This window comes from Volvox carteri, assembly GCF_000143455.1.
Source record: "Volvox carteri f. nagariensis unplaced genomic scaffold VOLCAscaffold_18, whole genome shotgun sequence".
Lineage (NCBI taxonomy): Eukaryota > Viridiplantae > Chlorophyta > Chlorophyceae > Chlamydomonadales > Volvocaceae > Volvox > Volvox carteri.
This window is the reverse complement of record NW_003307561.1, coordinates 1,291,346-1,314,617: the sequence shown is the minus strand read 5'-3', so window position 1 is coordinate 1,314,617 and position 23,272 is coordinate 1,291,346. Positions and strand designations below refer to the sequence as shown.

Here is a 23,272-nt window from a genome sequence, read left to right as displayed (position 1 = left end):
AGGAGGCCACTGGTGAAGCTTAACCACCCTGTAACGACATCAACTACAAAAGTGTATGCGCGTGCGGAGTGGACCGTTTTGAATGTACGGCAACTGAACCGTATCGGTTTTCAGTGAATCGGTCATAGAGGCAACTAACATATCGGTGCGCACGCACCACACACGCACACCGATATGGCTAAAATGTGTGCTAGTTCAGGCCAACTCAGACCAGAATTCTACACAATATTCAGAGAATTGCTGGCCTTCTGGGCCGGCGGGGGTCCTTGGGATATAAATATTTTATGTTCCATGCGGTGTCCTTGAGCTTAATAACCGCTATTCTTTGCTTCGGGTTCACCATATGCGGGGTTGCGGCGACTGAGCAGCTGCCTGGTGACCGTCATAGGAAAACCTTCTCAGCCCGTTGAGGGAGAAGCTACAACAGTAAGCGAGGGAAATGACTCGTATCAATGTTGTAGGATTGCCGGGCCACTGATGTCCGCGCAATTGTTCAGGCGCACGTGGCTTTCCCTGGCTTTCAGCGCGCCATCGGGTGGAAGCTCGGTAACCGCGGCGACCGGTGTCCAGATATTATTAGCCGTAAAATGGCAGCCAAGTTTGCGTCTCTATCGTAAGGTCAGTTTGGGCATCACACAGCACTGCAGCATTATGCGCGCTGTGGCATTGTACCGCAGACCCTGTGTGTTACCGCCGTCGGTTAAGTCGTACTAAGGCCGGTCTTATGCATGGCGCTTTCTGGACGCCTCAAGTTTTGCACCGACGATGGTGCCATGTGATCTTATGATAACGGATGCAGCCGAAATACCTTTGACATCATAGCCAAAGTTTTGCTGCCATCAGCTGTGACAGAATCGTTTTGATATGGACCGTATTAGCATTACTAACGAGGTGGAATGTTTAGTAACATTGCAGAAAAGCGCTGTGCTGATCGGCATTGGCGATGAACTAGACGTAACAGTCTTGGGGTACGCTTTCTGTGCAGCGACTGGAACCGAGCTTCAAGGTACATAAGGCGCTGTAAGGTTCAATTTTTCCTTAGCGTCTTCCACATTTCGCCCGACACTTCCCATACAGAGGTTGCGGATGTGCTCCCCGCGCCTTTGGCATTACTGGGGGCCTTTGCACAATCAAAGGACAATGCCCTCTACGCCGCTGCGGAGGTCCGAAAGGCTGGTTTCTGCATCGGAACGTGCATTGCCGCGTACACGAGCGATGGGAAGCTCCAGGCGGCCAATTGCCTTCCAGACGGGTCTGCAGGACCCGTGGTGGACATTACCCGAATAGCTTCATTCAGCGACTGGCTCAAAGGATATCGCATCTTGCGGTAAGTCCCCGCTCCATTGCTTTAGGAAGAGGCTATCCGGAGTGGTGCCGTCTCGGGACGTAGAACGCCGTAGAGGAAAGGCGTTCTGCCCAACTCCACGCGCACCCCGACCCGCACCGAGTCCGGGTACGGTTCTCCTTTCCCACACCGCGCCCACAACGCTATACCCACTCACCCACATCCACTCACCCATCCATCTATTTACCCTCCTGACATTCGGCTGTCCTTGTCCCGGACCTCACGTTGCCGTCAAACAGATGCGAGCTGCCAGTCAAGTTGGAGGTGGTGGAGGAGGGCCTCACCCCCCTCACTGTGGCGCGCCAGGTGGCATTCGACACGGTGATACGGCAGCTAGAAACACCGGGACTGACATTTCTGGTTGATAACGCGTGCGGGTGCGTGCCCCGGGGCCAGGTTTGAGGTTTGGGATCACATCCAACTGGGCCGTGTGGGTGTTAAATGTCCACCTCCCCAGTTGGTCGAGGTTAGGCTGGGGCTTTGGCTGGGCCGGGGGGGAAGGGGGGGGGGGGAAACGGTTAATGGCAGAGGACAGAAGGCCTGGAAAAGGTTATCTGCGGATTATGTCCGCGTCCTAGGTTTCCGTTCCATTGCGCACACAGCCAGCGGGGCCGCGGGGTTGCGGCGGACACGTTACCTGAGTCGCGCACACGTGCGTCCGGCTGGGCCGGGCCTATGGGGATAGGGCCTATAGGGGCGCCACCCGGTTTAGCGCCCGGGAGTTCGTCTGTCCGTCTGTCTATCCGAGTGTGCACGTGCGGTAAACGAGCGGTTGTCGCCTGCTAGTTGCGGCCGGGAAGCTCCGCAGACTACATCACCGTCGTACATCGTAGCATCGGCGCCTTTTTGTGGGGTGTTGGTGTGTCCCCCATACGGAAACCGCGGACCGGCCATGAGCCCCTGGCGAGGCCTGGCGGTGGTGACATCGAGTGATATTGGTGGTGATAGGTTGCTAGGTTTCCCTCCTTCCCTTTCGGAAGGGTTTGGGAATTCCACATGTTCACATGGTTTCTGATTGGGCGGATTGGGCAACCTCAAGGTGACTTTGATAGTCACAATTCTGCTTTTTTGCATGTAAGGATATCTCCTTCCTCCCTGGTCCTGCAGCCCTCCTGGAAAAGCTGCTGCTGCGGCGGCGGCGGCGGCGGCGGCTGCTTCTTCCCTTGTCCTCCTGAGGCCCAAGTCCCATGGACAGGTGGACTCATTGCCAGGAGCATCAGCTAGTGCCGCCGGCTGCAGCAGTAGCAGCGGCGATGCGGTTGTAACGCGCTGTTCACCGCTGATGGGTACCGCTGAGCTCGCAGCCCCGCCAAGTGGCCTTGAATTCACGTACCGACCGCTTGCATCATCATCACCATCATCATCACCATCACCAGCAGCAGCAGCAGCAGCAGCAATACCAGCAGCGGCGGGGCGTAGCGGCATTGGCAGTACGGCAACCTGCCGTACGGTAACAGTGAGCCTGGATGTCCTTTGCTACGTGCGGCGGAGCTGCAGGCTAGGGGCCGCAGCGGCGTCGCTTTCGAGGGGTCTTGTACGGCAGCTTCGGGCGGCGCAGCGTGTTCTCGCGAAGCTGGAGGGTGGGAGAGTTCTCCCGGTGCGGGTTCCCTCGCGTCACGTTTTTGATTCTAAATACGCGATGGGAGGGACATGAGTGCGTTCGCTGCATGCATGCAACGCGGGCTGCTCCCGAGGGCACACACGCACCACCCGTGCCTGCAAGTACCTCACCCGGAGAATACTACCCGCGTACTGCCGCGCCGCGTCCCACCGCATCCCAGGTCCATCGGCCTCCATTATTCTGAATCCGGCCTGGATCCCATTTCCGTTTACGGGGTCGCATTTTGTGCTTTGTTGCTGTTATTGCTTTTGTTCCTGTAGTTGCCATTGTTGCTGTTGTTCCTGTTGCTGCTGTTGTTTCATTTTCTTATTGGGTGAAACCACTGTGCAGGTTCGCGCCTACCATTTCCTTCCCCCAGGGCTCTCCCACCACCTCACCGTGCTGTACCCGTCCTTGGAGGATGACATGGAGCGCAACGAGCAGCGACTGGTGGCCAGCCGCCAGAGGCTCCACGCGCTGTTCGGGCTGCCGCCCAATCGGCCGCTGCTGCGGAGCGCCAATGCGGTAGACCTGGGCCCGAGCCCGGGCGACGATGGCAGCAGCGGCGGTGGTGGTGGTGGTGGCGGGTCGGTCGTGCGTTTGCGCGACGTCCATCAAGGCCTTGCGCCGCCGCCAGGTATGGGGCCGTTCCTCCGCTTGCTCGATCTGCAGGTCTGGGACGACCTGCAACCTGTTAACCTTGTTTGCCAACAGGGAAGAACTCTCAGGTGTTTCCCATTGTGGGATGGAAGCACCACGTACCACATACCGGGATTGGGTGTTTTACTCCCGCGGCGGGGGCGGCCGGTCACGTACAACGAGAAATACACAACGGCTGCACGTCGCGCGCGCTTTTTTTAACGCAGTGTGCTTCCCTACCTCCTTGTACATCTGCGACTGAATGTGCACGTTACCGTTGTGCCTGCCCTGGAAAAGCAGGCCGATGTCTTCCCCTCATCTTCTTCTTGGTGTGTCAGTTTATTGTGTCCAACCTCTGAGGCGCATCATCTCTGGGGGCCCCGGGCAATGGATGGGTTGCTGTTGGCAGCGGCTGCTGCTGCCGCTGCTCCTGCTTCCTCCCCTCATCCCCCTCATACCCCACATCCCCCACATCCCAACCTGGGCATGACTCTGGGTGGCACCCTCGCGACATAACACGTGTGCTGCATGTGTTTCCCCACCTCCCCCCGTGGGCCTCCTGCCCATGCGGGTGGTGTGTCAGGCATTGGCGGGACCTCGGTGCTGGTGCAGGGCTCCTACGAGTACTGCCACTACATGCAGGACCGGTTCAACGATGCGGGCTGGGGCTGCGCGTACCGCTCGCTGCAGACCATATGCTCGTGGTTCCGTCTGCAGAAGTACACCAGCAAGCCCATCCCGTCGCACAGGTGCTGTGACCCCGTATTGCTGGATGCATATGTGCACATGCGGTTGTTGGATGTGGGGCTGGGGGTAGCTAAGTAAAATACTGGAGCCAGGCAACGGCTTGGTGTAAGTGTGCAGTGTAAGGCGGCGCAAGTTAGGCTGCGTAATGCAAGGACTTCAGAGTTAGGTGCGGAATTCAACGGCTGTCTGGGAAACACGCAACAGTTGTGCCGGGTTGTGGGGACACGGCAGGAGTTGTCGTACTACTGTACGACGCCCTTATATCTGGGTCGTCCGGTTATGCTCTGGTGGTTTGTCCCCCTACTTTTCTAAGTGAGGGCTTTTGGTGAGCCAGTACTTGGAACCGGGGGGCCCCCTCCGCTGCGAGAAAAGTTCCGGTGATATGCCCGTTATAACCTGACTCCACTTGGTTTGCGTTGTGTGTATTTGCAACGCAACATGGTGGATGGGACGGCGAGATTCATTCCCTGCGGCTAAGTAAGCCCCAGTCGTCCCAGCCACAGCCAGGGTCAGCCAAGTGCTTTGCTGGACAGCAGGCCTGATATGCGGGAATGCTTCTTCTTCCACGGGGGGCTGGCAGATCTCCAATCCCTCTTAATTAGCAAGTTACAAGTTACAAGTGCCGCACGAAGGGGTGGGGGGTCCGTCAAAGCCGGGAGGCCACGGACTATATGTATTAGCACTTGGGTTTGGCACTACTGGTAACGCGCGACCATTGCCCCCGGGAGATCCCGGGATCGATACCCATTAGGGTCAAAAATCCTTCCGATGGTGGAAGGTATTGCGCCCCTAGTTGATGGACGGTGGTGACCTGGGATAAAGTTAACCTGCGAGCCGACCAGGAATGGAGTTGGGCCGCTGTCGACCCGGCAGATTCCGTTGGATGCTGGTGGTGGGTGCGGAACCTGAGCGATCCACTGAGAAGTCGGCTAGGGTGACTGGATGACGGTGCCCCGAAATACCGGGGAAGGCAGGGTTTCGCAGGGTAGCTGCCACGGGCGAAGATACACCCCCCTGTTTCACACATCATATTAGCAGAGATTACTGCCATGTTACTCCCATGTTCGTTTTTCACGCTGCGCTGGATTATGTGGCGCGTGTGCGACAGGACCATACAGCAGGTGCTGGCCTGTCTGGGAGACAAACCTTCCAGCTTCGTGGGCTCGTGCAACTGGATTGGTGCGATCGAGCTGTCGTACATTCTGGACGAGTACTTGGGGGTGACCTCCAAGATTCTTACTGTCAACCGGGGGTCGGACATACCCAGCCACGCACGCGAGCTGGCGGCGCACTTTGCGACGATGGGCTCGCCCGTCATGATCGGTGGTGGCGTGCTGGCTTACACGCTGTTAGGAGTCACGTTCAACGATCAGACGGGGGAGGCGGCGTTCCTCATCCTGGACCCCCACTACACTGGCGGTGAGCCTGCCCCGTCGGGCTCTGGAAGGGAATTCGCGGGTGGAGGACACTTTTCAACGGGAAGGGAAATGCAGAGGGGTCGACGGGCGACAGGCCGTTAAAAGATATGGCAGTTGCGTGAGAACGTGACCCTCGGGCGTGAGAACGTGACCCTCGGGCGTGAGAACGTGACCCTCGGGCGTGAGAACGTGGCCCCGCATGGAGTCCAGGTCAACTATTGCGCCACCTGGGAAACGAACGACCCTTGCAGGACTTTTTTAGGAGGCGATTCCGTAGTGGAGAACGGTAGAATAGGACAATTTCGTGGGGCTTAGATATTCCTTAGGCAACTGAGGACAGGCGCTCATATTGCCGCGTTCAGGCACCGTAGCTGGCGCGTGGTAATACGTTTGAAAAGGGACACACGTTAATGATGCTATTATTTGGATTTTGCTTGCAGGCGAGGATTTGAAAAAGATCCAGCAAGGGACGTGGGTTGGCTGGAAGCGACCCGGCGATAACGCAGCGGCGGGCGGCCCCCTCTTCGTGGAGGATGCTTTTTATAACTTCCTGCTCCCTCAACGACCGAATGCCGTCTGAGGATAACTGCAGCTGCGCGCGTGTGCAACTAAGTAGCTACCTAGTAACCGGCGAAAGGGCGATATTGGAACGCGGGGGTTTTCAAGCTGGCAAGCCTGGTTTCCCGGAAGATGATTTTCAATACTCTGGTGCTGATATTGTGCCATTCGATGGATGTGAATGTAAGACGTACCGGTATCGACGGAACGGAAACGTCATTGCTTCCGTCGAGTGTCCAGGTGATACGAATAAGTCCAGGGCTGTCCAATCTGCATGAAAATCTCGGCTTGTTGCTTTAGTGCGGAGCTTGAGGAATGTTGACATGGACGACCGTACTGACATCATCACCAGGCTTCATCGCAGCGTTGCGCGAGCTCCCATAACATAACAATTGCATTTCAAACCGATAAAGCTAGTTAACGTATTGGAATCCGGCATTGTGCAATCTCTCTAGGAGCCCCGAACAGCTTCCGACCTTCGCGCTTGCAGTTGGTGGCCCTAGCACCTTTATCACCAAGAACTTCCTACTTCAGTTGTATCACAAATTGAGCTGAGTACCCCTTAAGTGCACAGCCCTTGAGGGTGAAACCTGGCTCGACGCCTCAAAAATGCCGCTGGATGTCGGCTGGGCCTCAAGCCCCGGTAATCGTTATGGCGACACAAATCAGGACTACTGCGTCGTGCAAGAAGTTTATGCTCCGGGAGAAATTCCGCCGGGGCATCGTCAAATGTATATAGCTCTGGTTTGCGACGGTAAGGTTGAGCGGAAATTTTCTTACACTATAATTGCTAGTTAACATAGTGAACCGTTGAGGCTCGGGGTCTAGGAACGTGTTGTTGGACACGTGTGTTGGCTTTGCTGGAAGCCCGAAACCTTGCTTGGCGGCCTGCTATGTATGAAGTTATATGCCAAATTCTTTGACATGCGTACAAGTGCCTTAATCGTATGTGCCGCCCTCACCGGGCGCAGGCCAACGGCAAACCCTTGCGATGCCCTGACAGACGCGCCAGAGCATATGCCATCCTCGTTCTCCCACCTCTCTCAAATATTCGTTCTCACGATAAGCCGGTTCGCTTGGGTTCGTACAGGGCACGGTGTCCTTGGCGATAAGGCGGCTTGCTACGCTGGGAAGACGCTCGTTCGCCACCTATACACCAGCTCCCTGCGAAATAGGCTCCTTAGGGACATGCGGGGGGAGGCGGAGAAGCTGATGCAGGCTGCCTTCCAGAAAGGCCACACAGCGGCCCTGTCGTTGTACGACGACCCGCCCAGGACTATAAGCATGGGCGGCCACAGGTAGGCGATCTGCAGTTGGACCCCAGACTGGGCGGGAACATCACGCAGCCACGTTACTTGCACATACGCATATACCAGCAAACACGCGTAATCACCGGACGGGGTTGAATCAGTTACCAACATGTGTGCCGTGTGTCGTCACATCCCCGAATGAGCTTCCGCTTCCACACGTTCTCTCCTCCGTGCCTTCCTCCTTTCTGACTGTACGTATATCTGTGAATGTACACGACACTCTGGCCCTGTTGGTGAGCACTAGTAACCCTTCTCAGACCCAGCACGGCACCAGGCGCTATTCAACCCTGTCTTTTGTTTGCATAAACCCCCTCCATGCGCGGGGGAGGATTGGACGTGCCCAATGGAACTTGTCGGTGGCGTGGATAACAAGAAATGTCTCCGAAATGTCCTCCTCCTTGACACGCTCCACTCCACTCCACGCCACTTCCTCCCTTCTTTTTCTCTCCCGTCTTCGTTCCTGTTGTGGTGTTACTGCTGCCCAGGCGACGCTCCACCACCTACACCCTGGCCTCCAGCGGCGGCATCGTCGTGTATCGCAATGGCTCGGGGCCGGAGCGCATGTTGGAGTTCGGTTGCACGTGCACGTGTGCCATGATTCAGGGCAGGACGGTGGTGCTCGCCAACGTGGGAGACAGCGCGGCTGTACTGGGGTCTGATACGGGTGCGTCCTTCCTCCCCTCCCCTCCCCTCCCCACCCGCGAGACGAGCACGATCACGAGCACGAGTGTATGAATGAGTGTTTTTGGGTGCTCGCTACACTTTGTTTGTCTTTCACTTTCACGCAACGGGTGAAGAAACAGGGGGGGTCAGGACGTGAATGTCGTAGAGAGGATCCGGATTCGGGCCCAAATGGGAATTTGGGGGGAGGGGCCTGGAAAGGGAGGGTGAATGAAGGGCTTTGGAAGGGAAAGAGGCGGCTGGCTGTTAGCGTAGCCGATGATCCTAGGATAGGGGTCGTCTTATCGTCGCGACACCGGCGAGGGGTCCGCGGGCTCTGTACGTTGCTGCTGTTGCTGCGACTTACCACTGCTACTTACCGCTGCTGTGGGGAATAAGAAGAAGTTATTTTGGTGGGGTTGGGGGAGGGTGTTAACAGCCCTCTGGCGGAATCTGGGGCCCCCTCTTAGCCCTCTTTGCGTACTGGTGCCTCTTAACATTCACATCATCACATTACATCCTGAGAGAGTGTGTGTGTGTATGTGTGTATGTGTGTATGTATGTATGTGTTCCCGTTGGCGGATCCCCTTCCGGCGATATCGTTGTGGCCGTTGGGTTGATTCGCAGGCACATCCTACACGTCACGGAACTTGACAATGCGCCACAACGGCCATAACGAGGAGGAAGCCAAAAGGATAAAGGTACGGGTGCGGAGTGGCGGCCCGTGTGGGGTCGTGGTGGGTCTGGGTTTTTTTTACGTTGCTTAAGACGCGGGGAAGGGGGCCGCGGGATAAAAATGGTTGAATGAATTCGCAGCACCAGGGAAATGCAGGAATGTATTTGCGCCGCGGCGGCCGGGACACCCAACGCGCGCACATTGCATAATGTACGGCCATCCATCCGTACGAACGCGTACCGCTTCTGCTTCCCTCCAATCCTCGTCGCTTTTCACCCATCTTGGGATTTACACCCATCTCTTCCTCGGCCACCGTGTCGCCACCTCGCGGCCGCCAGGCTACCGAGCCCGGCGTAGTCACCGTCAAGGACGGGGCGACGGGGGACGGGTACCTGCAGGTCCTGTCCGGGCCGTGGCACGGCTACGAGCTTGCGGTGACCCGGGCCCTGGGCCACAAGCACATGGCGCAGTACGGCGTCCTCACGGAGCCGTACATCGTGTCTCTGGAGGCGAAACCCGAGGACTGTTGCCTGGTAAGTGGTGGCTGCGGCCGGCTGGTGGTGGATGGGGATGGTGATGGGGATGGTGATGGTGATGGGCCATGGACCCGTGATGAAGAGTACGGCGATCACGTCGATGCTCTGGGGTGCTGAGTGATAGTGTCTAATTACAGGTTCAGGTGGGGGAAGTTCTTTTGTGGGATAGGGGAATGCACGCAACACACGGGGTGTATCGGACGGCGGGCCGTAGAGTTGGGGGGGGGGCTCCGTACCCTGGAAAGTAAGGAAGGGAGGAGGGAAGGAAGGACAGGGCAGGTAATCTCCAGTGCCTCGGGTTCCAGAGGCCACTTCCACCGGTGACCGCGTCTCGCGCACGTGCACCCACCCCCTTCGCCTACTGGTCAGTTCTGCTTTTTGTTCACTCTTTTCTTGGCAGCAGCTTCACTCGTTCCTGGTTCGTCTTTCCCCACTTTTGCCCCCCTCTGGCGGTGTCGCGCTTATTCTTTCATGCTTCCTGTCTCTCGAGGCTGACCTCACCACAATCTTTGGCGTTGGTGTAGGTCCTGGCCTCAGACGGCGTGTGGGATGTGATGGACGGCCAGGAGGTGGTCAACAGGGTGATGGAGGCGGCGGCGGAGGGCAAGACAGCGGCGCAGGCAGCAAAGATGCTTGTGGAGGTGAGGAGAAGGGGTAAAGGCTGGAATGGGTGCTGGCTGCTACCGCGTTCGGGCACCGGGATGTAGCGTTGGAGGGGAGGTTGGGCCCTCCGCGCTGACCGCTCATGCGCAATGCTGAGGCCTAGGGGCCTTGCAGCACATAGGCGTGTGCGGGGCTACGTGCTCTGCTCGCCCTGACGTGGCTTGGGGGCCGCCTGCCGACTGGGTGCTGCCCTGGGCAGGGGAGTTTTGGTTTTGGAAGCAGCACAAGGCGCGAACAGATTGTTGGAATGTGCGGTGCTCTTGCGGCGCGGTTTCCTTTGTGGTTCTCACCCCGGTTGCTCTTATGGAGGCCGATCATGCACCTGCGGACATACTCCTCTGTATTTGCACCTGAAATATACATTAGCGAGGCGGGTGACCAGCGGATGGACCGTGTGATGGCCGTGTAGGTTAACGGCGACTGCAGCTTAGCTGTGGGTTGGCTTGTCGGATGTGCCCTTGAAGTGCCGTATGCATTTGCCGTACGCCCATGCAGGATGCGGTGGATTTGGGTATCAACTCTCCGAGCGGTGATGCGGATAACACCTCGGCCATTGTCATCATGCTGCGCTAATGACATGATGCCGGCGTATAGTGCGGAACCGGCGTTGGGACGCAAAATGATGGTCACTGGCGGGTAATACCTCATCCGGCGGTTTTTCATTCGCCAACCGCACGCGGCCTTGGCGGGGCGATCCTCTATGGGCGGCGCGGGCGTTTTGTTCGGAGCCTCAGGACTTTGGTGTGTTCATTGGCGGAGCACCACCGGTTGCGGCGGCGACAAGATTTGGGCCTTTTTACCACGTGGAATTAAACAACGTTGGAAGCTTAAAGTGGCGGTGGAACAGCTGCCCAGCTTCCGTGGGCTGGTTACTACTGTCAAAGATACAGAAACACAGAACTGCAAAAGCAACAAGTGGACAGTTTACTTGCACAAACTCGTTCAGTTGCCGCTGGACGCCGCAGCAACGGCGCCCGCGGTCTTTTTTGCTGCGCAGGGCAATAATGAACTTTTTTTACAAAGTTTGTTACGTTCAAGTCGTGCGACAGCAGGTTGAATAGGATCTGCCTAGCATATTGGGTTGGGCAAGCAGTGTGAGTAGAAGCAAACATTCAACTAGAGAAAAACAGTTTGGCTTGGCGGCTCGCTTTACAGCTTGGCTTTTTACAGAAAGTGCGCGGCCTGCTGCTGCTGCTGCTGCGTGCATCCCTCCGCTGCAACTGAGGCGGCGTGTGTCGTCTGTCGACGTCCCGCCGTCCCACCTCCGTATGTATGTGGCGCCCCACGGGGCTCCTGATTCGGTGGCTCGGTCTCGTGCTGGTCTAGTATTGGCCTGTGACGCATGTCCATTGCCGGGGGAATGCTGCGGCAAGCCCCGCACTTACTGCTCCGCTGGAAGCACTCATCGTATGTATGGTGGCGGATGCAGCGTCAAGTGCGTATATGTGTCCTGTGGATCTAATTATGTCCGACATATCAGTCGCGCAGCCACGTCAGTCGTTCGTTGGGTCTCCTTCCTAAGGTTGTCAGCGAAGGTGGGGGTTGGGGGATGTGGGTGCGATGGGGATGTACCTATGCAGCATATGCGGCAGTCTCTTATTTGTCTATTCGTCTCTAATTCGCAGATGACCTTCATCGTCACATTCCGTACAATACCGTACTGTGAGTTGTTGACCATGTAGGTTTTGGCCATCATTCACATCTGGAAGGCGGCCTCAGTTGTGTTGCATTGGGACTCTGTTGAGTGGCGCTTTGAAACGGCTGCCCCGAGTCGCACGGTGGCCCGGTTCGATACGACGAACAGGCATTTGACTGATCCTTTTACTGCTCCTCCTTGTATAGAGACGACGAAGGCAGCATATGCCCAAAAGGCATTTTGGTCTTGACGAAGTTGACGAAAGGCTGCAGAGGTGATGCATGGCGTAATGGGACGATTACGGGTTGTGGTCTTACAAGTAGTGGTCTGGATTGTTTTCGGGTTTGCACGCATGTATGTATCATCGCTTATCGAGGCGGCAGCCTAGTGCTCTCGATGCGGAGTGACAACTGAATGTGCCAGTGGCTTGGACGAACAGGACCTTTGAGGACGAGAAAAAACGAAAGTTTGGTTTGGGTTCATCTTTCCTGCTGCTGCTGATGCTTATGTTACTGCTGTTACCGCCGTTACTGTGGCGTTGCTTGCTGGGTGGACAGATTGAGCTGGCTACCGATCACGGCCATGGTCAGTTCTGTCAGGCTGTTTGATGTTTGTTTGGTGGCTGTGTGGAGCACGCAGCTGCCTAGTGGTGTTGTCCGGGTGCTGCTGTTGGTGATCATGCTGTTGCTCGTAGAGCTGGATGTTGGCGGGGCTTGCATTTACAATCGGAACGTGTAGGACTCGGAATCCTTTGGGATTTGGTAGCGGTGTTCGTGTGCTAGGCCGCGCGGCAGGTTGGACAAGACCGTGATGCTTCGAGGATATGTGGCTATTTTGGTGTTCGTGTTTTGGAGCGAAAGGGATAGGCTACATGGCGAGCGTGAGTGCTTAACGCCGCCGCAAGGTGCGTCCATCAGGATGGAGTGTACGAGCTTATGACGCCGGGATGGGGACTGGATGCATTTTGAATGTTGGACTGACGGACGCGTGTGATGATGGCAGGCATCCATCGATGCTTTGACACGGTAAGCCTACGGATGCGTGCACGGTGGTTCTAATTGTAATCATTTCGTCTCAGATTGGTCGAGTTTAATCATAGGGCGTGAAACTGGTTTCTTTGTTCCTTTTGATCAAGCTTGGGGTCAGCTTTGCATGTAGGAAAGTTGGGCCCTCGGTCTGGTTAATCGAAAACCTCCCAAGGCTCAGGTATCGCCGTTGTGGACGCATCGATTGCCAACTCCGATGCCATGTTGCCGTTGCATATTGGACCATACCGACTCTTTAAAAGATGGTCGCAGTTGCAGGTAAGGTATTAAATTATGCCCAATCCAGCGCGGTAGCTGCAGCAATTTGTTTCCGCTCAAGTGCCGAGCGGCTAGTCCTCAGCTGACGACAAGCTACGCCTTCTCTGACGGCATCGAGTAAGATAGGAGGTGCTCTTGGGCACGCGATCCTACGATCAAAGATGTTAACAGCGTCGCCTGACCTCCCTTAAACTGTAAGAAGTTGTTATAACAGCTGTTCGTACTTTTCTGCTATCGCGTAAGGGCTACAGCGACTGATAAAGCGACTGTTTTTCCTTGTTACACGGCCATGGAGGATAGTGCTTAGACGAGCCAACATGCTCATCGGCTGGAAATGCAATAAAGCTATCCTCCAGGGCATTAAAGAGCGCCGTACTACAATAAAATCTTTCATGTGTTTAGGCATGTTCGGCAAACCTCTTGACTGTCCAAGTTCACACATTACACTAAGGGACCTTGCCTGCAGCAGGCCCGTGACAACTGCTGCATTAATACGCATCCCAGGAAATGAGATGTTATTTTTTGGCAATCATAGTGCATCACGCTTATATTTCTTGACTTACTGTCCTGTGGGATGATGGAAGAACCCCCGCCAGGTGTCTCGTCCCATGTACGGTGAAGTGCTGTGTCTGATGTCACAAAAGCGTCGGCACGAAAAGGTACTCATCCTGTCAATTTTTGGACCACGTTTTAAATGAGTTATGTAACTGCTGTAGGTATAACGCGAGGTTGGGCACTAACAGTTTAGTGTAAGTTTTCCAAGGGCCATTTCATACAATTGAATAGTGAAGCCGTGCCTCGGTAACAAGACCCGTATGGCAACACAATGAGCACAAAGCAGGATGTATCTGTGCCTGGCGGTATGAGGGCTTCGTTACCCCTGGCACTCCTCGTCCTTTTCCTGTATGCAGTGCTCGCTGGTCGAGGCCAAATATCCAGGTATGTATAGGCATTACATGCATTGATTTGGCAGTATTTTGCATACAGTTAACCAGGTGTGAGTCGCTTGGTAAGATGAACTAAAGCGCCGCCCGTGCCTCGTGCAGCGCTGTACCCAGCGTGGGCAGCAACAGCTGCTTCGGGCACGTTTATGTGCTTCTGGAGTCAATCGCTGTGGTAAGCTCCACAGGGCAAGCGTCAAGGGCCGCGTCGACACTAAGCTTTTCCGCTTTGTCCCTTTGCAGCTTGGCAGTCCTGCGCAATGGATGGTGGCATTCCTTGGTCTTTTCCTGTATCCAGCACTCAGCAGGACGACTCGCATGGCCAGCGCGTCACCTGCAGGTGAGTGTAGCTTGTAGCTGAATTGCCACGTCAGGCTCTCATAATTATTGTAGCGTTGAGTGCAAGCCATGGGAATGCCGTTGCTTTTCTACTTATGCAGAACGGAGTTTATGTTGGGCCCCGCATAACTGTTTTTCTGATTGTAGGAGCTGTCGGTAGTTCAGTGCCGAGCATCCAGAATATGACCCCCTCTCGGGGGCCAGGTTCACACAGCATCGAACTTGAACCGCATTTTGCCGGCAGTAGTGGGCAGCGCGCACCGGGTGGGGGCTTGTTCAAGCGCCTGCGCCGCGTGCTATCGGAGGGCCGCGCGCAGGCTCGGAGGCTGTGTGGGAAGGACTCGCTGCGCGCTGCCGTATCCAACTTTTCACGCAGGCGAAGCTTCATCAGCCGTTCATCCAAGTCAGAGGTATGCGCAGAATGTTACTTCTTCGAACTGACGGGCCGGCAGGGAAGACAGCGCCTTAACCTGGCGTGTAATGCGGTAGAAGAGGGCGGGGGAGGAGGAGCCGCGTCTCGTTGGCTCGAGTTTAGATGCTTTTGAGAAAGGGAAGTGCGCCTAGGGAGGAACCGCGCAACTGTGAACGCCTGCTGTACGTATGATATGCTGTAAGGAAACATCGACTATCCGTTAATGTGCGGCTCACACCTGGCCGGTCGGTCATTATGGCTCCGCAGCACCTAAGCACGATTTAACCTTTGAAGTGCTCGTCCTCGTAGTCATACATTCGACTATTCGCAGGCTGATGATCTTCATGTCCCCCCGGGAACACCCACCTGTCACAGGACATAGTGTCATCGCGACTGTCGATGGACTCGAGCCTGCGGTCCGGTGCGCAGCAGAACGCGGGTGGTGGCGGTGCCGGTCGGCGGGGCTTGCTGCAGCGAAAGGGCAGCGGCGGTTGCGCCAGCGGTCCCCGTTGGCAGCCCAGCATGTCCCGCATAACGTCTGGACAGCACCTGGTGGCGATGGCACCCTCGGAGTCCAGCATGAGCTCCGCCAGTAGGTGCCTATCGGTGTAAACGTCACTGGGTGTGTTGTACGTGCCTGCACGCCACACGTCGCTGTGGCGTGATGATTGGCGGTGCAATGCGATGGGGCTGGGTCGCGTGGAAGGGGCAGTTCCTCTGGGGACGGAGGAGTTTTTTTTATTTACAATTCACTGGTAAGGTGAACGGTGTTGGCGTTGGGGATGGCCGAGGGTGATGCTTGGAATGGCGCCAATATCGTGTAGATCGGGCCCGGTGAGGATGTACACCACTGCCGCAGGTTGCTCTTCCCTCAGGTTTCGATTTGTTTCCTTGTTGCCTTGCGGTCTTTTGCGATATCATGTTATGAAACCTACGCCAGGTTGTGCAGCAGCTCCGGTATATGCGCTTTTCGTCTGGCATGTGCCGGCGTGGGAAACATCGTGTCAGGGCTGTTCTGCAGTTGGAAGTTTCTCAGTTTGGAAATTTCACTCAATCCTGAGGGTGTCCGGGTGCCGTCGCTATGACCCTGTAGCTGCTGGCAAACGCTTGGAGATTCTGTCCTACAACGGCTTTCAGGCGGTGGATTGCTTGTCTCATGAGATGACCGACGCGCTCTTCAGTGCCGTACGACAGGTGAGCAGTGTCGTACTTGCGAGGTATCGTACGCCCGTCGCATGTGAGGTTGCCCTCTTTCGAAACACTGACACTCGGGTCAACATGTTGCCCTCTATCCAGTGGAAAGCGGGATATGCCCGTGGATAACGCCTCCCATGGTTGGGCAACTCTGTCTGGAAATGAGCGCGACATGTCTTGAAATGCCAGATCCATTTGCTGCGGCTGTTGACGCGTTGCTCATGCAACCCTGTTGACCGCACTGGGCCGAGGTCTGGCCGTGCGACGTCTACCTGGCGAGAAGAGGTGGCGGTGATGGCCACCAGCCCTTGCTCCCGGGGGCGCGGGGGAGAGACGCGCACCGCTTAACGTTGGTGGTCCGTTGACGTTGCTGTTCCCCCTTTGTTCGTCACTGAAGATGTCGTTCTGTATTGCTTGCCTGCTGCCCCGACCTTTCCCCCCCCCACCACCACGATTACCACGCCAACAACACTGCAACCGCCTCTTACCACTGGTTTCACACCTGTGACTTACACTGCGCCTTGCCTGCCTGCCGCCCGCCCTGCTGCCCGCCCTGCCGTCCAGGTGGTTACGGATGCGCACCTTTTGCAGTTTGGCGCCATGATTGGGGAGGCCTCTGCTGAGCTGGCCCTCAGTCAGGCAGGCAGCCCCTCCGCAGTAGGATCAGCCCCCGCGAGCCTCTTTGGGCCCTATGACCGCCCCGAGACCTACCGCCTAGGATGGGAACTCGTGGTCGAGGAGCACAAGCCCGGCCTCCACTACTGGGCTTGGCGACGGCATCTCCGCAAGGGTTTGTTCATGTACAAGAGTAAGACTGTGTACGAGACCGCCACGACGGCGCAGATTACGGACTTTACCTACGATGTCGAGTTTCGCCGGACATGGGACGAGTCGGTAGCGTGCCAGTTGGCGATTGCACCACCAGCTTTGGTACCCGCGTCGGCCGCGAGGCAGGCGGCGGGGCCCTGCGGCGTGAGCCTGGCGGAGGCGGATGCCAGGTCGGCTGGTGGCAGGTCGGCCTTCATGTACGCGCGGACGAAATTTCCCCCGCCCATGGCCAGCCGTGAGTACACTTACGCGCGGCGGTGCTGGGCTAAGCCTGATGACGGCGGCTGCTACTGCATCTCCCGTGCCTGCACCCATCCGGCGCCTCCGCCAGCTGGCAGCCGGACTGTACGTGTTACTGATTTCGTTTCGGGATATGTTATCAGGTATGTATGTATATGTTTGTTTGTTTGTTTGAAGGGGGCACTGCGTACATCGAGACAGCCAAAGCGAGTGCTACCCGTGGTGACGTGACGTCGTTAAACGAGCGGAGCCGCGAGACGTCAGGGTTGGAGACATGTACATAAATCAGCACTGTAATGTATGTACGTGTATGTGTACACGTACACGTTATAAAACGGCCCGGATGATGGCTCACCAGGGGTTGCTGGTTGCAGATACTTGTTGTCTGTTCCTCTGTGTTTGCACATGCACACTATCGCAGGTCCAGTAAGGGCATCTTCGACACCGTGAACCCGGCCGTGGAGGTGGTGAATGTGTACTTTGAGGACCCCTGCGTGCCGTCGGGGATTGTTAATCTGGGCATTCGCCGGGCGCTATGGCCCATGGTGCAGAAGGCTGAGGTGAGGGTGGGGGTGTCTGGAAGGGCACGGAGGCTGAGGCAGAGGGGCTACAGAGGGGACAGCTACGGCCCCAGGGTTTCATATACGCGTACAACCTGCAAGGCAAATGGTTGGTTAGTGGACGTATACATGCCTAGGACTAAGGTGTTTGTGTAGAAGGAAACGTTGTAACCTGTGTGCGACAACTGCTGTCGTTAACGACGTCGTTTGCGTCGCGTATTACCATCGATGCATTGGCGATTTTGGTTGGTTGGATGGATAGGTGGATGCGACCTTTTACATCCCGCCGTCACGCGAGGGAACGGACTATTGTAGAGCTAAATGAGCGCACTACTCGGATGGCCCGTAGCTATTGTGCTTGTAGCAGCTTCAATGATGTTCTGACAACTGACCGACCCGCAGGCTGCCTTCCGCGACTACCTGCTAACCCGGGTTCACGGCAACCTGGAGCGTCCACCGCCCGAACGCCCTCTCGCAACGGACGCTCTGGGCGTCGCCATGGGTTGCGGCCGCGGCGCGGACGCCGCTCGCGCTGCCGCCGCCGACGCGGACGCTGCATCGTGCATGGGTGGCCTCCCGTCGGCATCAGGCTTGCCGTGGCGCCTGGCAAGTCCCTATGTGCTGCTGTACAGGGGCTACATGGCCCTGTGGCGCGGAGGCCGCGGTGCGCTGCTCTCCGCACTAGGCTGCTGCATGAGCCTGTGGTGCAACTCCACCGGTCTTATCGTGGGGGCTATGGGTGCGGCTAAGTCCGGTCTGCGTTCAGCTGTGTCTGCGGGCCGGTCGGTCCGGGACTCGCTATCTCACGCGCTCGCAGCGGGGGAACAGTGTGGACTGCAGTCTGAGGTCTGCACATCGCCGCTGTCGTCGCACAAGGCCGACCGCGTGCTCGCGCTGGCGATGTGGCCGTGGGAGCGTCTCCTGTCGTTGCTCCCGTCGGGGCTAGGTCACGTAATGCAAAGAGGCTCCGCGGCTGGTGTTGGGATCAGCGGAAGCGGCAGCGTGGACGGCCTGCAAACTCGATCAACGGGGGGCAGCAGCTCGGGTGTCGTCCGGCTGTCGTCGCATCCGCTGACGGGACCGAAGCAAACGTCCTTTGCACAAGGCAACGGTGGCAGCGAGGGCACACAGTCGCCGCGGGGTGGTGGCCGCCGTGCGCGGGCCGGGCTGGCGCGTCGCTGTGCGCTGCTGGCAGTGAAAGTGGCAAAGGTAGCGGGTGCAGGACTCTTATTGGGCCGAGCGGCCCGCACGGAGAAAAGTGCAGCTCAGCCACCTGCTCCTGCTGCTGCAGAGCAGCAGCAGCAAATTGCTGCGATGGCGACGTCGTCGGCCACGGCTCCGGGTCGGCAACAACAGCAGCAGCAACGGAGGCAATTGGAGGCCCTCCGGCGAACAGTTCCTGGGCAGCGTTGGTAAGAGGTCTGCGCATTGGGCCGCGAGATATAAAACACTGCAGGGGTGCTGGGGGTCAGAAAAGCAAGAAAGGTTCTGCTTCTAGAAATGACGAGCGGAGGGAAGAGAGAAAGAGAGGAGTTTAATCATCGCTGTTAATGTATGCGCGTTTTTGTCTTTGTCCGAGGACGTTGAAATCCTGAATGGAATGCAGTGTGAATCTTCATGTAAATGACTGGGCCGCGGCAGTAAAAGCATCTAGCAGCCGCGGCGTGAGAGCGGGTCAAAACCTCGCTACAGGGGTGCTGTTTGTAGCGTTGGTTTGTCATGAGGCTCCCAACTGGCTCCGCCATTACATGTCCGTGTGGGCTGGGCATGCGCGGTTGGGGTGAGGCAGATGTACAGTGCTTTTCCTCATGAAGTTTGTTCATTAATTCACGTTATAGCTCCTACCCCTTGGCGCAAAAGCATGCAAAGCAATGACAGGAAGAACGGGGTTCCATTCTATGTGTACTGAAGCGCGTGACGTCTGGGCCTGTGTGCGCGCGTGAGCGGTTCTGCGTTGCTTCCCGCTACTGAAGAGCGAGCTCTGGTACCTACTTCGGATCTTTGCGTGTTGATACGCCGTCTGGGCTTGTCCGGAATGTTTCGTGGTCGCGTGTGGCGTCGTATGTAGAGAGCTTGTGACATGTTTTACGTACCATTCTTATGTCCCATTGGTGCGTGTGTTTACATAAATTTTTACAGCAGCACGCAGTACGGACGATCAGAGTAGACGTAACGTTTCCGGATAATGTGCGATTTAAAGGCGCTCTGTGGAGGCAGACACCTAGGGGTGAGGTCCTCTGGGTGCTAGAGGAGTTTGCGGTGCGTGGTCATGACCCACGCGGGTGTCCATGTGCTGTATGGGGACAGATGAGCAAACAGTGAGTTACGCCAACAGTTCATGGCGTTGGTTGTTTTTGTGCTTGCATGTCGATGGATTTGGGGCGTCGGATCGGCATCCTGCGCTGTGCGGGAACGCGCCTGATCTTTGCCCTCTTGAGATTCCGAACCAGTTGCAGGAGGGCAGCCGCACAAAAACGCAGCAGCTTGTCGGCCGGGGACACTTTCCCGGGTCCGAATATGCCGTATAGTTTTCACAGGTTTGAGCACCTTGCGTTCTGGAACGCATAGCTTCGCATAAGACAGGAAGTTTGTCATTTGCAGATGGTGATGGTATATGCGAAGCTCGATTGGGAGGAGCATGCTGATTCGCGTCGCGTGGTGTTTGTCACGCTGAACGTGCTTTGCATCAAGCTCTTGCCGATAATCGAAATCCGCAGCTGATGAATTCGATATTCATTGTAATGCGAACGCTCATATTTTCCCGACATGACCAAAGTCGATGCTTTCCCGCAAGAAATTGATTACACTTGCATGAAACCGCCTTCTCCCTATCCCTCCGTCTCCCTATATTAAACCCGTATACTCGAAAGCAGCAAACACCTTCGCATGGTATATGTGTTCACGGTCTGATCTAAAAGGTAGTCCAGAACACACAACCTGCTTCATCATCCTTATGGATCACCGTAAACGCCGCACGTAGTCCAGCCCATGCGTCTTGCTCATGTCCATCAGTCCGCCTTGTTAACCAAAATAAAGGAAGGCAAACGCACTTCCATACCCCAACACCGCACGCACGCAAGGCCACCGTTACGGTGTGACCTGCTCTCAGTAGAGCACTGCGAGACCCAGGACCCGGTGTTCGCCCATCAGCACAACGCAGCGACCTTCCTGAAGTCCGGGTCACTTGCGCATCAAGTACCAGACGAGAAACAAAACAGCCGCCACGCTGATGACGCCGTAGATAAGTCGCTTATTGGCTTTATCGTTGTACACCTGCGGCATCGCACCGTGAGGACGCGTCGTGCCTACTTTTTCTGAAGGACATTAAACAGGCTCTCCTTGCGGATAACACAGATAAGAGGCATGCATCGAGTCTGGGTTTATAGTGTTGCCTGCGCAACAGGCGCCCTACTCAATCATGGTGTTAGGGTTGGGGCGCAGCAGCGTAAAGCTCGGTGCGGTATGCGGAGAAACGCATCGAGGCGCCACGAACGGTGATATCCCGCGAGCCGCATCCCGCGCAGCGTATACCGAGCGATCCCTGCCCCCAGCCAGCAGCTCATCGGTATCATTCCCTGGCTAGCTGCAGCCTGGCGGCACAGTAATAAACAATAAAATGGACCCCAAACAGGACTAAGTGCACCTAAGCCGTATTACAGCCGACCCGGTAAGAAGACTGAGCTGCATGGCGCCAGATGCAACAGTCAGAAACCGTGAATGGAAATCATTATGCCATGCCCGGACTGCGTTTTTCCCGAAGGGATAAGCGGCATCCACTAAACCTGAACAGGGAGCATCCAAAGATACGCATAACTGTGGAGCCCTCGCTTCCTCGAGAAGTCGGCTAGGCCAGAGCTGCCGTAGCACGTGTGCTGGCTGACTGCTAATGGGCCCAGCAGATGGCGGTCTCGAAGACTTCACCACGAAACACTAGGCCCCTCTCAGGCCCCTCTAGAAGCTGTGACCCGGGAGCCTTCCTCCCATCGCTTGACCAGAAGGAAGCAAAACCCCTAAAGTTCCGCCCCTTACCCGTCGCTTACCAATCGGGACTTATCCGTCACAGCGCCCATAAACCCTCGCACGGACATAAAGCTGCCGTCCTACGAAAGGGTGGGCGGAGTAAAGGAAAAGGAAATCAGCGGCTCACACCAAGATCGATGCTGTAGCACCGTCCAGAGGACACAACGATGCCGTCTCACTGAGGTTGAGGTCATGGACCACAAGTTTTAAGAACTTCTCCAATACACCTTCCAGGGGGGAGACTAACCAGAGACGAGTGATGCTGGGGTGTGTGTGTGTATGTATGTATGTATGTATGTATGTATGTATGTATGTATGTATGTATGTATGTATGAGATTACCATGCCAACCATCAAGCGACAGGCCCGGCAATAAAATTTGTGTCCGTTTCAGGCCGGGAGCCTCTGTCAGGTCGGCCTGGGTCCGGGCCTGGGGTTACACTCGAGGAAGCCTCGGACGTAAGCCCCCGCATCCAGCAACAACGCAATCACGACCATCGCACCATGTTGTCTAATAGCTTGTGCTGGTCATTGGCTTCCTTGTTGATGCCTTGCGTCACCTGCAGGAAGAGCAGTAAGGAGCAGGGAGTAGAAAAGCTCGAGGCGCAGTGTGTGTATGTATGTATGTTGAGCGATGTTCAGTAAGGCGACGGGATCCGAAAGTGTTCATTAATCGTTCATTGGAAAAACCCATGATGCTTGGACTAAATGGCTTAGTCCAAGCATCATGGGATTTGGACTAAGCCATTTAGTCCAAGCATCATGGGTTTTTCCAAATGTCCTGCAACATATGGCTATGCATAAGGCTCTTCCGGGTAAGATCGTCTGTGCTTTCACTGCTTCGATCAAGGCAGCATGTACGGCATATCACCTACGTTCTTTAGGAGGGCCACACGATCCGCGAGGTGATCCAGACCGCGATCATTTTCCTGTTCCAATGATTCGACGTCCACCTTGTCCTGCATACCAATGGGCCGGACTTCGGTCATGAAACGAATGCAAATGACCCCGGGGAGTACAGACACCCTGGCTAGAGGGGCCTGTTGCCTAAACTTACCCTAGAGAAACCCTTCCTGTCCCTGCTGTCAGCCACACGATTGCAGGAGAGAGGTTCCATGTCCACGAACGTTCATGAAAAGGTGCAGTTAGCGGAAGGTGCCAAGATGTTGCGCAACTGAAACCCGCGCCGCTGCAGTAAAAAGACAGACCTTGCGCCCAACATTGTCACAAGGGACAGACTCTCAAGCTAGAAGCTGATTCCAGACAGCTGTTGCCCGCAAGGATGCTTTAGAATCTAGGTCAGGCCGCAAATGACATCGACGTGTGCGTTATGTTGTCTAAGGCACAAAATTATATGACTTAAATGTTATGGCGACAGTGAGAGTTAGTTATAATAGTGACACAAAATAAAGGACCAGTTGGCAGGCAACCGGTTTTGAAAGTTGCCCTGCGGTAAATTGATCCGATTGTCCTGTATTGTGCTAATGCTGTAACATCGGGTATGCATAGCCTTGCAAAAAGGTGCTATACGTGTACAACATCCCTTTGTCCCGAAATCGGTCGGCAAGATAGCGTTATCGTTGTTTACCAAAGGACACGACGCACCGTTTGCGTAAATGATTACCAAAGTAATTTAGGCACGCTGAT

General features: G+C 56.0%; 3 protein-coding genes across 3 annotated transcripts; 2 read left to right on the top strand and 1 right to left on the bottom strand.

Moving 5' to 3' along the window:
* Window positions 1–3,257: 3,257 nt before the first annotated feature.
* Window positions 3,258–6,329, top strand: VOLCADRAFT_60450 (uncharacterized protein; the record flags this gene model as incomplete). Its single annotated transcript, XM_002950402.1, has 4 exons — window positions 3,258–3,582; window positions 4,168–4,333; window positions 5,440–5,750; window positions 6,190–6,329. Coding segments are annotated over 4 exons (942 nt in total), but the record flags the coding sequence as incomplete, so codon positions are not given.
* A 7,589-nt stretch (window positions 6,330–13,918) lies between these two features.
* On the top strand, window positions 13,919–20,361 carry VOLCADRAFT_120876 (uncharacterized protein; the record flags this gene model as incomplete). The annotated part of the gene is made up of 8 exons (XM_002950401.1): window positions 13,919–14,031; window positions 14,222–14,373; window positions 14,520–14,782; window positions 15,160–15,376; window positions 15,878–15,978; window positions 16,543–16,976; window positions 17,468–17,606; window positions 18,009–20,361. The coding sequence occupies 8 exons, from the start codon at window positions 13,919–13,921 to the stop codon at window positions 19,020–19,022; spliced, it is 2,433 nt and encodes an 810-aa protein (XP_002950447.1). The 3' UTR covers window positions 19,023–20,361.
* A 31-nt stretch (window positions 20,362–20,392) lies between these two features.
* bet1 (Qc-SNARE, Bet1/mBET1 family) lies at window positions 20,393–23,092 on the bottom strand. Its single transcript, XM_002950276.1, has 6 exons — window positions 22,834–23,092; window positions 22,683–22,704; window positions 22,501–22,584; window positions 22,129–22,185; window positions 21,647–21,706; window positions 20,393–20,879 (listed from the first exon to the last, which is right to left on the bottom strand). Exons 1-6 carry the CDS (start codon window positions 22,845–22,847, stop codon window positions 20,787–20,789), a joined length of 330 nt encoding a protein of 109 aa, XP_002950322.1. The 5' UTR covers window positions 22,848–23,092; the 3' UTR covers window positions 20,393–20,786.
* Window positions 23,093–23,272: the final 180 nt, after the last annotated feature.

Coding starts and splice junctions, on each gene's coding strand:
- bet1 (XM_002950276.1), bottom strand. Junction 22,585..22,682: donor ACAGGAAGGGTTTCTCTAGG/GTAAGTTTAGGC, acceptor ATTGGTATGCAG/GACAAGGTGGACGTCGAATC. Junction 20,880..21,646: donor TGACGGATAAGTCCCGATTG/GTAAGCGACGGG, acceptor GCGATGCCGCAG/GTGTACAACGATAAAGCCAA.